Source organism: Panthera tigris, chromosome B2 (assembly GCF_018350195.1).
Source record: "Panthera tigris isolate Pti1 chromosome B2, P.tigris_Pti1_mat1.1, whole genome shotgun sequence".
NCBI classification, from domain to species: Eukaryota; Metazoa; Chordata; class Mammalia; order Carnivora; family Felidae; genus Panthera; species Panthera tigris.
Window position 1 is genome coordinate 15,348,663 of NC_056664.1, and position 17,719 is coordinate 15,366,381.

The window sequence follows — 17,719 nt, forward strand, 5'->3', positions numbered from 1 at the left end:
GAGGAAACAGCAAGTGCAAGGGCCCTGAGTCAAGAAGGGGCTCTGTGGGTAGAGTGCACGGCGAGGAGGCCAGTGTGCTGGAGTACAGGCAGTGGGGTGGAGGGCTGGAGGCAGAGAGATGTGCGAGGCAGAGGGTTGGCTCAGGAGGAGCTTTTCAGGACATCCTGGGGAATTTGGGGTTTATTCACTGCTAGGCGTCAAGTCTGATGGGACGTGACTGGACTTACCTTTTAAAGATTCACTCTGGCTGCTGAGTGGAGAATACAGACTGGGGAAGTACAAAAGGAGCCAGGAGGTAGACCAGCGGGGAGGTGAATGTTCTGGTCCGGGCAGTGATGACAGGGACCCCAGGTCCCCACCCGGCGGAGAAGCTGTCAGACTCTGGATGCATTTTGAAAGCTGAGGACCTGGTGATGCTCAACTGTAGAGTGTACGAGAAAGGAGCCCTGGCCGCCTCCAAGGATTTTGGCCAGCTGTGGGCTGGTGGTGCCACTTGTTAAGATGGGGGTGATGGGGGGAGAGGTGGGGGGGGGAGGTTGGAAGTGAAGCCTTCTGTTTTAGATCCCTCAGTCTGAGATGCTGCCAGGATTCTGTTTTGTCTTCTACGAAATGGGGATGATGTCTGTTTTATACACTTGTGGTCAATTTCTTTTGATATTACACAGAAGTAAGGTTTATTTTTATTCACACTGCAGCTATGGGTACAGTCCCCTTTAAAAGAACACAAGCAGGGGCACCGGGTGTCTCTTTTGATTAACCATCCAACTCTCGATTTCGGCTCAGGTCATGATCTCGCGATTCGTGGGATCCCCTCCCCCCAGCGGGCTCTGTGCCCACAGCTCGGAGCCTGGAGCCTGCTTCGGATTCTGTGTCTCCCTCTCTCTCTCTGCCCCTCCCCGGCTCGCACTCTGTCTCTCAAAAACAAATAAAACATTAAAAAAATAAAGAAAAGAACACAAACAAAATTCTCTCTTACTGGCTAGATACTGCTGCCCTTGGACAGCTGTCTCTCGTATCAAGCATGACTTTGGTAACAGACCCCTCTCCATGTTTATTTACCATATGTATTTAACGTTTATCTAGAGCTTACTATGTGCCAGGCACTATTCTAAGGATTTGATAATCCTCCAAAACTCTTTGTATATGCCATTGTTACCCCGATTTAACACACGGAACGTAACCGTGGCACCAAAAGATAGAGTAATCCGCTTAAGGCCCCATGGCTGGTAAATGGCAGAACCAAGAGTCAACCCCAGGTGCTCTGTCTCTGCTTCCAACCCCCATGCCAAGCTCCACACCCCCCTGCTCTGGATGAGCCGTTGCCAACCCTGACCTATGACCTGGCCTCTTGTGTGCCGAGATGGTGCCTCGTGTCTGACCCCATTGCCTGCACCCCTTACTCTGGTAGGCGTTCCTGCCTTGGTTCTTACAAAACCTCTGCTCAAAAGCAGCCTGTCAGTACTGATGGCAATACTCCTTTTGTCTCAGACCTTCCCAGGCCGTTGGCAGCCACTCAGAGCACTCAGTGTCCTCTGTGCCTTTCTTCTAACGCCCTGAGGTCAGCCACCTCCCCCCTCATTGCAACACACGAGCTTTTCTGGTATCCTGCTCTCTCCACGCGCCTGCCGGATTGCCACAAGTTGCCCGCCTGATTGTTACAAGTTGCTTCAAACGCTTGCAAGTATCACGTTTTCCGCTCCTGCGTTGAAGCAGACCGTGTGCCACATTGAGCTGAGTGCTGAAGACAAGAGAGGAACAGGACCCCTGACCTCTCAAGAGACTTGGAGCTAGAAGCCAGGTCCCTTTCAGCTTTGGGTCACGCATCCCAGCACCAAGTGGACACGCAGCGGACATTCGGTGAATATTCATTCATTTGTTTAGCAAATGTTTAATGAGTGCTTACTACACACATGCCAGTGTGATCCGTGTGGAGGATATGGGAAACCAGACAGGCACAGTATTCCCTGGGCTCCAGGGACGCAGAGCCAACTTTAGCCGGCCCCCCTTCCTCCAAAGGAGCAGAGGGTGAGGGTGGGGGAGAGACCAGCGAGTGGAGGCCACGGGAAGCTGCCAAAGAAGCCAAAGCTCGAAGCCAAGCAACTGGCCTAGCTTCTGGCCAGGGCGTCCTCTTCTTCTCGGAACCCAGACGTGGACACACGTGCCGCAGCCACTCCGGGGACCCCTCACATAGCAGGGGCTGGCCTCGCGGGGGAAAGCAGAGCTTTTGTTAAGACGACTGGGAGGAGGAAGGCTACAGGACCTTGCGCGTGCGGCGGCAGGGGTGGCGCGCGACTGGAGCGAGACCTCTTAGAAGGAGAGAGAACTCTCCAGCCCGCAGCCCAAACTCTGGAGCCTAGCCTGGATTCCAATGGCAGGCCCGCTGCTCACCTATTGTGTGACCTTGCGCGAGTCACTTACCCTTCCCAGGACTCAATTACATCACCAGTTAAGTGGGTTTCCAATAACCTTAAGGTTAGCGCGAGGATTCAGAGAGAATGCCTGGAAAGCTTCCCTAGTGTGTTCTGGGCATATAGGCTTCGCTCCCGCTCCGTCGCTCACATCTCGCTGGGTCCCCCGCGCTCCTCCTCCCAGGGACGCACGCCTAGCCCATCAGGGCGCGCCCGCGCCGGTGGATTTATTGGCCCGCTTGGGGCGGGGTTTGGGAAGAGGCGAGGAGGGAGGGAGGAGGTGAGGGCGAAGAAAGGGAAGCGGCGAAGGGGCCCGAGGCGCGCGGGGCGGGGCGGGGCGGGGCGGGGCGGGGCGGGGCGGGGGAGGAGCCGGGCTGGGTTCCTGGGCCCCGCGCGGCGCGCTCCGGGAGCCCGGGGCGGCGGGGGCGGGGGCGGCGCGCGGCGGCCAATGGCGCGCGGCGCTGCGGCGGGGGCGGCGCGGCGACACCCGGCTGCTGACAGCCAAACTCCCCAACTCCGCCCTCGTCCCCGCGGGATCCCGGAGCCCGAGCCGGCCTGGGGCCGAGGCCGCCCGAGCCGCGCTGCGAGCGAACATGGCAGCAGAATGAGAAGGCTGGCGCCGGGTCGTGGCCGTCGGCGCCGCGCTGCAGCTCGAGATCCGCGTCCGGCGCCCTGCGAGCCGCGCGCTTAGCCGGCCTCCTGGTGGCCGCTGGATTATTTCATTCGGAGCCGAGGGCGGGGGAGAGAGGGGGACCCCGCAGCCGCGCCGGTCCGTGCTCGGGCAGGGTGTGCGACTCGCCGGCTGCGGAAAGCACGCGGGAGAGAGCGGGTCCCGGGCTGCGGCGGCGCGGGCGCGGGGATGAGCCGGCCATGGGGCGGCCTCGGCGGGGCTCGCGGAGCCGGCCGGCGCTGCGGCGGGGGCGCTGCCTGAGCCGGGGCTCCGCGGGGCTTCGGGGCCTCGGGCGCCCCGGGGGGGTCCCTGCCGCCGCCCCCGGGAGGGACGGGAGCCCCGCGTGGCGGACACTGCAGCAGACGCCGCACTGAGGCGCCCCGAGCCTGCTCCGCCTGCAGCTCGGTGCGCTCTCGGCACCCGGGCGCCTTGCCCGGTGCACGGGCTGCTGGCGCACCGCGGCGAGCCGGGCGCAGGACTGGCTACACGGGGGTGTGTGAGCCTGTGGGACTGGAGATCTGAGCTGAAGCAGAACCCGGCGGACCGGAGCAGCCATGCTTCCCGGGGTGGGCGTGTTCGGCACCAGCCTCACGGCCCGTGTCATCATCCCGCTGCTGAAAGACGAGGGCTTCGCGGTGAAGGCGCTGTGGGGCCGCACGCAGGAGGAAGCGGAGGAGCTGGCCAAGGAGATGAGCGTCCCCTTCTACACCAGCCGCATTGACGAGGTGCTGCTGCATCAGGACGTGGACTTGGTGTGCATCAACCTGCCGCCGCCCCTCACCAGGCAGATCGCTGTCAAAACCCTGGGTGAGCGACCCCCTCCCCCCTCCCCTGCAGCCTTCCTTCCTTCCCTGCTGCTCTTCTGCTCTCGCCCCCTCTTCATCCCCGAGGCTTAGGAGGCATCTACGCCGGCCCGGGGACCTGAGATGCCACAGGCCACTCGGAGCTCCCTCCTTCCTCATCCCCGGCCTTCCCAGCCTCTGCGCTTCTCTCCTCCCTTCTGGCACCACCTGGACGCGCCTTCCCACGTGTGTGGCGCGGAGGCTGGAGGAGGCGTGTGTTCCCGGGATGTCGACCAGGCGGATCGGATGCCGAGGACTGGGCATGGGCTGCTCGGAGGGAGAGGAAACTCAGTCCCCAGCTGTGTCTGTAGTGCCCGGAGTGTGTGCGTGGGTGCGCGCCTGGGAGAGGCGAGTGCGCGCCCGGGAACACCCGAAACGAGGGCCCCACACGTGTGTCTGGTTTTCCTGAGGGCGGGAGACTGCCTGATCCGGAGCAGCTGTGACGTCCTGCCCGGCCAGCTTGCTTCTTTCTGCTGTTAGTTTGGTGTGAGGTTAGAATTTGACGATCAGCTGGAATTACTAAGTCTTGGCTGTAAGCGAGGACGGCGGGAGTGGTTAGATGGGGCGGGGGGAGAGGGATTTATGGGGACGTCTTCCAGGAGGTCGTGGGTTAGTGACGACCGGTTTGATAAAACCAGGGGGATTTAAGTGTCGAGCGTGGCAGCTCAGGAGCTGCCTTCTGCGTGGGTTTGGAATGATAGGTCTTGAATTTTTAGGGGACGAACGCATCCGTTCCAGAGGCATGGGTGCTTTGTGTGGGAAAAGGCCCCGCGCAGCCCCTTTCACGTGGGAGCATGTACTAGTCCCTCCTTAATAACCGTGGGGAAAGTTCCCAGGTCTGACGTGGGCAGGGAGGCTGGGAACGGGCTCACCGCCCCTGGCCATCCGGTCCCCCCACCTGTATAACCCAGGCAGTCTGAACAATCTCCGAGCACAGAGCAGCCGCAGCTTTGCCGTGCCCAGGGGAAAAAGAAGCGTAATTTTGTCCACTGGCAGTCCTCACACGTACCTAAGACGATCCCAGCAGTATCCCTGCCTCTGGAACCCGCCCAGAAAGTGTACCGCCGGCCCTTGAAAGTTGGAATTTTTATTGATGAGGAAAGAGACCAAGCTTATGGCCCAGGACGCAACATTAAAGAAGTGTTTCAAGGGAAGGGCAGGGACAGTACCCAGAAGTCCATGGTAATTTATGTAATCTGGGAAGGCCTGTTTTATTTTTACGTTTTAATGGGCGCGGATTAAGGGTAGATGAAATGTACGTATATTTTAATTAACTGCAGAGACCTATGACCGGAAGGTAGAACTCTTTCTTCCTAGAAAACCATTTTTTTTTTTAAAAAATTAGGCCATTCTGCTCTGGACTCAGACGGGACATCTGATTGAATTCCTGAGGAGGCTGCCCAAGCCTGTCCGTTTTCATGTCAATTTGATTAGGTTTCTGACCTTTGTTTATTTTTCTTTGGCCTTGAATTGAATGTCCTTGGGTTCTGGGCTCTCTTTTCTGTCTGGTGTCATATATGTGGGATAGCTGACCTCTGTGCTTACAGTGGGTCTGTGCGTTGTCAAATAGGTCATAACCCTCCTGTGGCCTGAACCTATTAGGACAGTTGGTATCCACCAGGTTTCTACTGAAGAGCTTATGCCTGGTCATATCAGACAGACCTTGTAACATCGCTTCTCCCCACTATGGCAACGCAGCCCTGTCGGTCAGCACCCCTAAGGCGTATCACCAGGAGAGTGGCAATTTGGGGGACAAGGATGTCCCTGTTTCCTGACCAACTCTTGTACTTCAGCCCAAAGAGCATTTGGTCGGAGAGGAGGGGTGCACCTTATACATTTCTGGATACTTCTGTTCTTATTTGCAATAATCCCCGTGACTTCTTTTTTCCCTTGACAAGACTAACATGAGTTACCTCTTCAAAGCCAAGCAAAGAGGCTTCGGAAACAGACTTAGTTTAATAAGCATGACTAAGGAATAGGGTTTTGTGTATATGTTTTGTAGGAAGTTTTGAGCTTTTTTTCTTTTTTTAACTCCTGATTTTGCAGGTAACTTGAGATAGGTTGTGATTATCGAAAATGAAGGGGGGCATCGACTTTAGATGTGGCCGGATGTTGGTCTCATGCCCCACATCGTCTCTCCTGGAAAATCCCCAGGCCACTCCCGTGGACGATGGACCTGCAAATATGCAGCCCGGTGGTCATCTTGGTATACTTTGCTGTCATGGTTAGAGGTTCAGCACATACAACACAGGAAGTGAAACACCCCAGACAGTTAGAGGCCTGGTTTGGCCGTTGGGGTTTATAGATGCTAGAGTTTGCCCGGAATTGAAACAAGCCGGTTTTGGGGCGCCTGGGTGGCTCAGTCGGTTGAGCGGCCGCCTTCGGCTCAGGTCATGATCTCGCGGTCCGTGGGTTCGAGCCCCGCGTCGGGCTCTGTGCTGACAGCACAGAGCCTGGAGCCTGTTTCAGATTCTGTGTCTCCCTCTTTCTCTGACCCTCCCCTGTTCATGCTCTGTCTCTCCCTGTCTCAAAAATAAAAACAAAAAACAAAAAACAAAAAAACGTTAAAAAAAAAGAAACAAGCCGGTTTTGACGGGTCCTAGTGAATTGGCCTTCTTTGGCAAAGGCTAGGGCTTTGAGTTGCTGGCCCAGCAGTGGCCAGTGGTCTGTGGCCGTCTATCCATACTCATAACTGGTCTCAGGCCTGTCAAGGTAAGGGTTTGGTCTGGGGACCATCGAGGAATGACACTTGGAATCAGTAGAATCACAGGGGCACTTGGGTGGCTCAGTCGGTTAAGTGTCTGACTCTTGGTTTTGGCTCAGGTCGTGATCTCAGGGTTTGTGAGTTCGAGTTCTGCATCGGGCTCTGCACTGACAGTGTGAGCCTGCTTGGGATTCTCTCTGTGTCTCTCTCTCTCTCTCTCTCTCTCTCTCTCTCTCTCTCTCTCTCCCTCTCCCTCTCCCTCTCTCCCTCCCTCTCTCCCTCTCCCTCTCCCTCTCCCTCTCCCTCTCCCTCTCCCTCTCCCTCTCCCTCTCCCTCTCCCTCTCCCTCTCCCTCTCCCTCTCCCTCTCCCTCTCAAAATAAATAACCTTAAAAAAATAGAATCACATACATCCTCCTTTAATTTCTAAAAATTCCCTTGAAATCCCTGCTTTGGTGAACTAGGCATTTCTCTGTTGTAGAGACTTTCCTGCCATTCTTTTGTACAGTTTCTCCAGTGCCCAGGGCTGCCCCTTATTAAATACCTACCCTGTGCCGGGCAATATGGTAGGTGCAGTATGGAAAACGTTTCATTTCATGATGAGAATGGTCCTCTGAGATAGATGTGGTGCCCATTGTACAAGTGAGGCAACTAAAATCCAGAGACCCGAGTGGAATTGCTCAAGGGAATACTGCTGGGGATTTGAACACCACCATTCTGCCTCCCTGGAGTCCTTTCTTCCCCCTTCCATCCCCTAACCTTGCTTCTTTGCCTCAGTTCCTTTTCTCAGATCGTGGTAGCTCGGGTGAGACTGTAGAATTATCCTTTATTCCTGTTTCTCCCATCCATGGAATTAGTTCCCTCTTATATCTGTTCCTTTTTCGCTATCATTGCTTCCTCCAGAGAAGGAACTGGCTCCGTACCTGGGCTTCTGAATTAGGTTCCAGCCTGCCCCTCCTCACCGCTGCCTCCATTGTCCACGCTGCTGCCAGAATTTCCTTGAAGAACTTTACACTCGGTCATGTCACTGTGCCCCCCTTGCGTCACTTCTAGGAAGAGTCCCAAGTGCTTGGCATGTCGGGCAAGAGCTGGCCTCGGGTGAGCCTGCCCGGGCTCATATCCTGCTGGCTATTCTGGAACCCCATGAGCTTTAGCTAAACCCCAAACTACTAGTGTGCCCTTGAATGGACCCCTGTTTGATTATATGTCCATGCCTCTGTCTGGAACACCTGCCTTGTGAGGGTTGCCTGTTCATCCTGGAAGAGTCTGCCCTTGGGTTACCTCCTCCCGGAAGCCTCCCCCTTTCTCCCTCTCACCCCTCATGTACCCTGCGGTGGTCTCAGCACCACATGCCCCCCATCTTTCCCCAAACTGATCGTAGTGCATCGCAGCAAACTGGAGGCAATCACTCTTACCAGTTTTGAAGATCTGGCTGGGTATGTAGTGGCAAACATGTGGGTGAAAAATTCTAAAACCTTTTTTACGTAGCTGGTAACGTTCCATACCATACGTACTGTTAATATACTTTTGTCATGCAACAATGTTAATCTTGAAAAGATACACACACGTACATATTCATATATATGTATATAAAAACCATCTGAAAGTATCCTTTTTCCTATTTTTGGCTGCATAGTATTTCATCATATGGATAAATCAACATTTATTTAACAGTTCCCTATTACTGAGCATTCGGGTTATTCCCAATCTTTTGCTTATACAAACACATAGTGAACAACCTAGAACCTGTGTCATTTTGCGCATCCACGAACGTGCTTGTAGGACAAATATGCCAGCGGCTGGTCAAAAAGTATGTGCTCATTTCCTTTAACAAAGATGTTGCCAAATTAACCGGCGCCCAAAATGACACTGCTGTTTGTCCATTTCCTCGTGTGCCTCTCTCTCTGCAAGCTCCTTGCCTGCCAGGTGCCTGAAGGCTTCTGAACTAGGTTCCAGCCTGCCCCTCCTCGCCGGGATGGTCTCACTCACCTTTTGGGTCCAGATCAGCACAAGCTCCCAGCCAGCCTTTGGGGTCAGTCAAAACCTGTCTCCAACTTGCCCTGCTGCACCTGGAGTATGCAATGAGCCACACGCTGGCTCCCTAGGTCCACTCTTGTTCCTTATCCAGTCTAGTCTCTATACGATAGGCGAGTGCCACCTATCTGTCTATATATATAGATGGCACTGTGTCATTCCCTGCTCAGAATCTCTCAGTGCTATCTCCTATGGCACTTGGGGTATCATTCAGCTTTCTTGGCCTGAGTGGCCCTGCCTAGTAATCCCTGTCACCTCCTTGGTGACTGTCCACTCTCCCCGGCTCACTACCCTCCAGCACCTTGGGCCGTTTTGCTCAAACACACCAGCCTCTTTCCTGACTCTGGGCCTTTGCAAACTGGCTTTTCCCTCTGCCTGGAAGGTTCTCCCTCACTCCTCTGAATGGCTAGCTCGTTCTGACTTCACGTTTCAGCTCCGATGTTATGTCAAGAGAGAGGCCTTTCTGATCCTCCTCTTCCAACAAAAAGTTCTTTCCCCCACTTCTCAGTTCTCCCTCTGCACCCTCTTTATGTTCTTTGTAGCGCTGTTGCTGTTCGTATGACCTCTTTCCCTTGCTAGTTCTCTTATTTGGTATTTATCTCCCCATGTGGAAAGAAAGTTCTTTGAGGTAGAGCCTGCGACTGCTTTGCTCTCCGGGGTGGCCTTATCTCCCCTAGACAGTGCCAGGCGCTGAGTCACCTACTAGGCACCCTGTAAATATTTGCTAAATGACAAATGAATGCCTTTTTAATGAATGAATGGATGCTTGGGGAAGGCAAAAGGTTACAAAGAGGATGGGTCCATCAGTAAACCACGCTTTGCCCTGCACGCAGTAGCCCAGTTTCTGTCTCCCAGAAACTCACACGCGGTCTCACCGCCTGGAGCCCTTGTCAAAAGGCAGATTCCAGGGTGGGACCCAAGATTCAGAGTTTCTATCCAGCCCCGCCTCCCTCCGCCGGGTGGTGTGGATGCTGGGACAGCCGGACACAGAGATGTGATGGCTCTGTGCCTCTGGGAAAACAAGACCAACCTCACCGTGAATAATTAAACTGGTGAGCGGGTTGGGGGGGGTGGGGGGAACGGTGTTAAAGTATCTGGTGCCTTTGTGTGTAACACGACGACCTCTGTTTTCCTGGTCCCTGCCCCAGTTTCTGGAGCTGGGGGAAGCCTCTCCGCGGGATGGGAGGCTCCTTTGGGATGGTGACGAAGGTTGTGGAGTTTCTCTGAGCTTTGATGGTGCTGCACGTGGATCTTGCCCAGACTTGTTTGGCGTCCTCAGCTCCATGCCCTTTGCCACCCCTGCGTCATAGTGTCTGCAATTGCTCAAGGCGGACAAGGGCTGCCGGGACAGAAAACGGGGATGGTCGTCATGGCCACACGCGCGGAGCTACGGCTGTAGATAATCAGACATCATTTTTGCACGTGGAGGTCATCATTCTGAAATCCCAGCAAACCCCGCATTTCTAGCTCCCCCCTCGAAGTCGCTTCGGGATGTTTTCCTCTCCGAACACAGGGTGGAAAAGGCAATGTGCTCTTCTCTCTTGAGTTTCTGCCTGCTCAGCACTGAGTGCGGTGGTTTGGGTCTATGGGTTTGTTGTAGGGTCGAGGACGCCTTGGGGCGTTATGTCTAACCATGGCAGAAATGACTCTGTACTGTTAGGAAAAGTCAAGGTTCACCAATCCCAATCCATCTAACTGAAATTAGGTGCAGTTGAGTGATTATTTTGCTGATGATATCTGGCTTTAAAAATGTACGATTCTGCAGAAGATTAAACGGAAATGAGAAAAAGCCAAAGGAAGAAACTGGACATTTTGATGCTGAAACTAGGGAGGAATAAAAAAAAAAAAAAAAAAAAATGGTGGAAGTAAATAGCTTGTTTTAAAGGTTTCACCAAGGAGGAAATACACAGGCAATTAGTTACATATTTTGATTGAGGGCCGTCGTGGCCTGTCATTGTAGACAACATTGTGATTCGCAGAACTGGTGATAGGGTAGGTTGGCAGGTCACAAGTGTATAACCATCCTTGTCGAGCCTCAGGTTTCTGGGCAACAAGATGGATTTAAAGGTATTATGGGGGCGCCTGAGTGGCTCCGTGGGATAAGCGTCCAACCCTTGATTTCAGCTCAGGTCATGATCTCATGGTCATGAGATCGAGCCCCACGTCGGGTGTGGAGCCTGCTTCAGATTCTGTGTCTCCCTCTCTCTCTCTGCCCCTCCCCGACTCTCTCTCACTTTCTCTCTCTCTCTCTCTCTCTCTCTCAAATAAATTAAAAAAAAAAAGCATACAAGGTTGGTGTGACAAAATGAGAGGGGGTGTGTAAAGAGCCCACGCCCCCCACCCGCTATCTGCCTAAACTCAATAAATGTTATTCTATTTCTTGTTGATGTGATCAATTCTTCAACCTATTCCAAATGGTACTTAATTTTTTTGTTCGTTTGTTTTTTTTTAATTTTTTTTTTCAACGTTTTTTTATTTATTTTTGGGACAGAGAGAGACAGAGCATGAACGGGGGAGGGGCAGATAGAGAGGGAGACACAGAATCGGAAACAGGCTCCAGGCTCCGAGCCATCAGCCCAGAGCCTGATGCGGGGCTCGAACTCACGGACCGGACCGCGAGATCGTGACCTGGCTGAAGTCGGACGCTCAACCGACTGCGCCACCCAGGCGCCCCTGTTCGTTTGTTTTTAATATGAGAGAGCAGGAGCACAAACAGGGGAGAGGGGCAGAGGGAAAGCGAGAGAGAATCCCAGGCAGGCTCCACGCTCAGTACAGAGCCCGACGCGGAGCTTGAGCCCACGACCCTGGGATCACGACCTGAGCTGAAATCAGGAGTCAGACGCTCAACTGAGCCACCCAGGCACCCCCGACCAGTGGTACTTTTGAAGATTTGTTTATCATATTTTTCAGAGAGGTGATTCCCTCCTGCTAGATTCGGAAAATACAGTTGAAAGTTATTATTGTCCTCTTTTAGAGGAAACGTGCATAAGCCAAGCTTCACATGTGGGATTTGCTGAGAATACAGTACTTGCTTCACAGATGCATGATCTAGAAGGTGCTGATGGTGTTCCCAGGAACTCACCACACCTGTGGAGATTCATCATCCCCTGCGAGAAGGATGCCGGTTCCTCCACGGAACTCAGGGGCAGGGGCATAGCTCAGGTCTCAGGAGGCGCCTGGCAACTATGAACTCCTGGAATTTTATCGTTTTTGTGCTCTGCTTCTCTCCACGTGTTGGCCTCATCGCCTGTCCTGCTTTAAACCACCTTTCTCTGCCTTCCTGCATCCATGTGGTGGGCAGAACACCAAAAATGGTGGCCAGGACTCCCAAATGCAGTTATCACCGGTCCCCACTTCCCCTTGTCCCCGCTTGTGTCTAATGCTTTCCCTTGGCCCGGTCTTTTTGGAGGTTATCTTGTAACATGGGGGACGCATCACGAAATGCCGTGGGGGACCCTCTACTGCAGGGAAGTGGGGGGGGGGTGGAGGGACGACAAGCGGGCGTCCCGAGCTGGGCCCCACTCCCTCAAGGTGCTAATTCTAAGAACACACACTTGGGTGAAGGTTTTACAAACGTAGACGTTTCTGGATACCGTGGGTTCTTTAGCCACGTTGCTGAAACACACGCTCAGCACTTGCCGCTTTTACAATAACTGCAGTAAAACAGCAGACAGAAGAAACACGTGTGTGACGACCCAATGCCAACCTTGTCGTCATTAGTATTAAGTTCAGGGAGTGTGTGTTTGTAAAATATGTGATGGGAGAATGGATAAACTTGACCGGCTCCATGGGGTTTGATGGCCGAGCACCTTCTGCTTGGCACGTGCCAGAGGCGGACTGTGGTGAGCGTAGGGCCTCCAAGGAGTCAGGAAAAGGATAAAGCTTCCTGGGGAAGAGAAATTTCTACCTTCAGACTGCCTTCACGCTGCAAAACTCTTCCCTAGGCCTCCAGCCTGCTAGTCTGCCCTGCAAATTGGGGACCTGCCGGTCCCCATAATTGCATGAACCAGTTCCTTAAACATAAACCTGCCTTGCGCTCACTCCCCGACCCGTAGTCCCTCCGTCCTCTTCCATTCCCTCCCTTCTCGCCCACTCTTCCCCCTCACTTTCCCCACATCCTTCCCCCCTTCCCTTCTCCCTGTCTCCTCCCCCCCCCCCATCTACCCGCCCACCCCGTATTGGTTCTGTTTCTCTGGAGCCCTCTGATGAACACACATTTTGCCTGGATCCAGTCCACCTGGCCAGGTGAGCTGGGCGATGTCACCCAAGTGTGGATCTGGCAAGACTCCTTGGTGCTGAAGCTGTTCCATTGAGTTCAGCCGGTGAGTGTGGGCCCCGAGGAGAGCACTGTCTGAGCTTTGTCCTCTAGAACGGGAAGACTTTGAAGGCAAAAGATCTTTTTGGTTTAGACTCCGACAAGGCGGGGCGGGAAGGCTTTAGAACGCTCGATGCTGAGAGCCGCAGGGACCCTGACCAGTTCTACCTCTGTCATCCAGGCTTTGGGGAAGCTGGCTTCTCAGGTTTAAGCAAGCTTAGGACGCCCTGGAGTTTAAACTTTCCTTGAGAATTGTTAATGCCCCGTGAGCATTAAAAAGTGCAGGAAAAAAAAAAACTTTACAATGATAGGAATTGTTTTAAAATTTCTGATTTCCAACTGCAACGGCTTTCATGGTACTGAGAGGCTCTTTCAATTAGCATGACGCCCATAAACTGAAACTGTAGAGTGTTGAAGCCCCAGTGAAATGGGTATGTAGCTTTCGCATTGCTTTTTTTAAATAGCTTTATTGAGATAAGCTTTATGTATCACAAGAGTTACCCATTGAGAGCCAATGATTTCTAGTAAGCGTATACCATTGTGCAAAAAATTTTAGAACGCTTCCAACATCCCCACACGTTTCCTCCTGCCTGTCTGCGGCTGGCCCCCATTCCCACCCCAACCCCCTGGCAACCCGGGATACGCTTTGTCTCTGTCATTTGGCTTCTTCTAGAAATTTCACATAAATGAAGTCCTGTAGTATGTAGTCTTTGGTGTCTGACTTATTTCCCTTAGCATGTTTTTTGATGTTCATCTGCATCGTTGCGTCTATCAGACATTCATTCCTTTTTCTTATTGCCTAGTAACCTTCGAGTAAAATACCACATTTTGTTCATCCATTCACCCTCTGATGGATGTTTGTACTGCTTCCAGTTTTTAGCTATTTTTTTTTTTTAAAGTTTATTTATTGTGAGGGAGAGCAAGAGCTGGGGAGGGGGAGAGAGAGGGGAGAGGGAGAGAGTCCCAAGCAGGTTCTGCACGGTCAGTGCAGAGCCCAATGCGATGCGGGGTTTGAACTCACCAACCTCGTGATCGTGACCTGATCTGAAAAGAAGAGTCAGACGCTTAACTGCCTGAGCCACCCAGGCGCCCCCAGTTTTTAGCGATTATCAATAATGCTGCTTTGAACATTTGCATGCAAGTCTTTTGTAGACCCAGGCTTTTTTCACTTCTCTTGGATACATATCTAAGAGCGAAATTGCTGGGTTGTATGCTATGTATATATTTGCCTCGTATGTACTATTCTGTATTCCCACCAGCTATGTAGGGATATTCTAATTCCTCTACACCAGCACCAACACTTGGTATTGTCAGCCTTTTTGAGGACAACCATGATAGTGCATAGAGCTATTGCATTATGACTTTGATTCGCATTTCCCTAGTGACTATTGATGTGGAGCAACTTCTTGTGTGCTTATTAGCCACTCATGTATCTTCAGATTTCTTGAGCAGTTTTACATTGAATTTTCTTCTTACTGTTGAGTTGTAAGCATTGGTTTTGGGATCTTGTTGTGTTGTTCAGTTAGGGGTAGATTTTTTCGTTTTTGAATACTTTCCTTTCTTCTTGATTTTGGAACTAGATGCAGCTGAACTAATTCTCCAACCTAATTAAGATGAGCTTTGCCAGATATTCATGGAAATGGTTCATTATTTAGAAAAGCAAGACAGCCATGTGAGCGGATGCTGATGTCTGGGGCACCAGCATTGCCCCAGGCCCTGATAATGTGCTGAAAATCCTTTTTTTTTTTAAGTGTTTATTTTGAGGGGCACCCGGGTGGCTCCGTCAGTTAAGCGTCCGACTTGGGCTCGGGTCATGATCTCACAGTTCATGGGTTCGAGCCCCGCGTCGGGCTCTGTGCTGACGGCTCGGAGCCTGGAGCCTGCTTCGGATTCTGTGTCTCACTCTCTCTCTGCTCCTCCCCTGCTCGTGCTCTGTCTCTCTCCTTCAAAAATAAATTAAAAAAAAAAAACAAACATTAAAAAAAATTTTTTAAATGTTTATTTTGAGAGAGAGAGAGAGTGCACGCTCATGCACACATGAATGGGGGAGGAGCAGAGAGAGAATCCCAAGCAGGCTCCACGCTGTCAGCACAGAGCCCAACACGGGGCTGGATCCCACGAACCATGAGATCATGACCTGACTCGAAATCAAGAGTCGGACGCTTAACCTACTGAACCGCCCAGGCTCGCCTGCGCTGAACGTTCAGATTTCCAATTTGAAGGTGATCTGAGGGGGCCCAGGATCCTTCAGTCGCTTATTCTGCCCAGTGTCTGCAGAATGTTTCTCTTCTTCATTCATTTCTCTTTAATAAATGTCTTTGGATGCCTATAGCACTCTGTTAGCTGTCACCAGCCCACCAGCCGTGCCTCAGATGGTAAGATACGGTCTTTGCTCTTGACCGAAGAGAAGCATACGCAAACACGCAACAATGCAATAACACATATCATGAAGTAGAGTGAATTGTGATACTGTGAGGCCGGGAAGTGTTTGCTTGAGGCAACTGAATAACCCCCTAAATGTCAGTGTTGGGTTAAGGGTCAGCCACCTGGGTAGCTCCCCAGTGCCAATCCGCAAAGGGTACTAATGCGAAGGAGAAAAAGCAGAGAAAAAACCCAGAGAATCCCCCCCACAAAAGGTGCTATGTGTGTGAATAAAAGACTTAGAGCAGAGAGAGACTGGAAGGAGCGTCCTCTAACAGCTGCTGAATTACTGCTGTGCTCTCTTCTAGAAGGGCTGGATCTAGAGGCTGGATAATGTTCACTGCCGAGCTTTGGTTTTGCTGAGTGGGGAACTCGGGTTTGAGGTTAGAGAGGGAAATGAACAGGGCCTGTGACGACAGGCCACGCTGGTCCCCAGGGCCCTTCTCCTCAGGCAGCCTGGGTCCCAAGGGAGGTGGCCCTGCCGATAACGGATGCTGCCTGAAAGCTGAGGAAAGAGGAATTCTGAGAGCTGAGAGGGTCCAGGAAGACCTTCTGGAGGAGGTGGGGCTTCTATGGACCCAGAAGAGGGGGTAGGATTTAAATAATTGAAAAGGAAGATACAGAAGGTTTTATGAAGTAAAATCCTTTTCAAGGAACCATCTGGTTCTGGGACAACACTCTGAGGAAAATTGTGTTTCGTATGACTGACCACTTAGGACAAAGAGTAGTTTAAGTATGTCCAAAATTTACTGGCTCCTGGGTGGCTACCCACTGGCTCTTGGGTGGCTCAGTCCGTTAAGCATCCAACTTTGGCTCAGGTCATGATCTCATGGTTCTTGGGTTCGAGCCCGGTGTTGGGCTCTGTGCTGACAGCTTGGAGCCTGGAGCCTGCTTCGGATTCTGTGTCTTCCTCTCTCTCTGCCCCTCTCCCCCTTGTGCTCTCTCTCAAAGATAAATTAACATTAAAAAAATTAAATTTAAAAAAATGTCCAAAACAAAAAAAAAAATTGTTCTCGTCTAGAATTAAAAAAATTCTTCTTTGCCGGCAAATTGACTGCCCCCCTCCCCCCCCCCCCCCCCCCCCCCCCCCCCGCCACATCAGCAGGAAGTTCCACTTATATCTTTCTCTCCCCTGAATTCCAAACAGTGACAGTCACAGATGACACAGCTCTGGGGTAGGCAAAGGGAACAGCTTGCAGGATCATTGGAAAGAACCCCCTCGAGAGGAACACAATGGCGGCCTCATGGGGTGTGAAAAGAGCTGTAAAAATCCATTCAGCGAGAGACCTTGTTAAAAATTTTTTTTTTAATGTTTATTTATTTTTGAGACCGGGAGACAGCGTGCGAGTGGGGGAGGGGCAGAGAGAGAGGGAGACACAGAATCCGAAGCAGGCTCCGGGCTCTGAGCTGTCAGTACAGAGCCCGATGCGGGGCTCGAACCCACGAACCGTGAGATCATGACCTGAGCCGAAGTTGGATGCTTAACTGACTGAGCCACCCAGGCGCCCCTCAGCAAGAGACCTTGTAAAGACAGAAGCTGGCTGTGTGATGGGGTTGGGGGCCATGCTCTGGTGGAGAGTGGGGTCCGGTGAGGACAGGGGGAGCCTGCTCAGTTTCTGGGTCTGTGCGTGTCCCTGTGTGATACAGGGGAACCCCTTTTGGTACAGGGGTCAGTGCTGGGGTGGGGCTGTGATGCACCACAAGAGAAAGGATGAAGGAATCTCCTTGGAGAAGAACACTCCGGGCATGATATGTAGACGCACATGTCAACCTCAGGAAAATAATGTTTTTCTAATGTTATTCAGCTTTTGAGAGCAGAGTGTGAGCAGGGGAGGGTTAGAAAGGGAGGGAGACACAGAATCCGAAGCGGGCTCCAGGCTCCGAGCTGTCAGCACAGAGCCCGACGCAGGGCTCAAACTCACGAACCGCGACATCGTGACCTGAGCCGGAGTTGGATGCTTAACTGACTGAGCCACCCAGGCGCCCCTGTTGGGGGAGATGGTTTTAGGGAAAGGCCACAGTGGGGGGGATCGGTAGTTAGTTCTTGCCCCGGGGTCCGGTAGTCAGTCAACCGAGCCTTGCTAGCTGAGTGCACTGGCTGGGCTTTTAAACCCCCCACCCCCCACTGTATGACACATTGTATCTCTGTTGCTTTATTTCAAAAGGAGGAGTTGCCTGTTGAATCTTCTGTTAACCTGTAGAAAGTAAAGTGAGGCACTGAATGCTTGTTCTATCATGGGTGAAGTTGACCAGTTTGAAGAGGCTGCCTGTCACTCTGCTTGGGCTTAAGTCCTGGTTTTGCCACGCTCTGAGTGGCCGCGGACCCT

The 17,719-nt window shown here is 52.4% G+C and overlaps 1 protein-coding gene across 1 annotated transcript in view; it reads left to right on the top strand.

Annotated features, from left to right (window-relative positions):
• The first annotated feature begins 3,350 nt into the window (after positions 1-3,350).
• GFOD1 (glucose-fructose oxidoreductase domain containing 1) overlaps positions 3,351-17,719 on the top strand; it is a 114,105-nt gene continuing 99,736 nt past the window's right edge. The window contains exon 1 of the mRNA XM_042985702.1: positions 3,351-3,885. Within this exon, the coding sequence (XP_042841636.1) occupies positions 3,633-3,885 (253 nt within the window). The 5' untranslated portion in view covers positions 3,351-3,632. The remainder of the gene's footprint in view (positions 3,886-17,719) is intronic.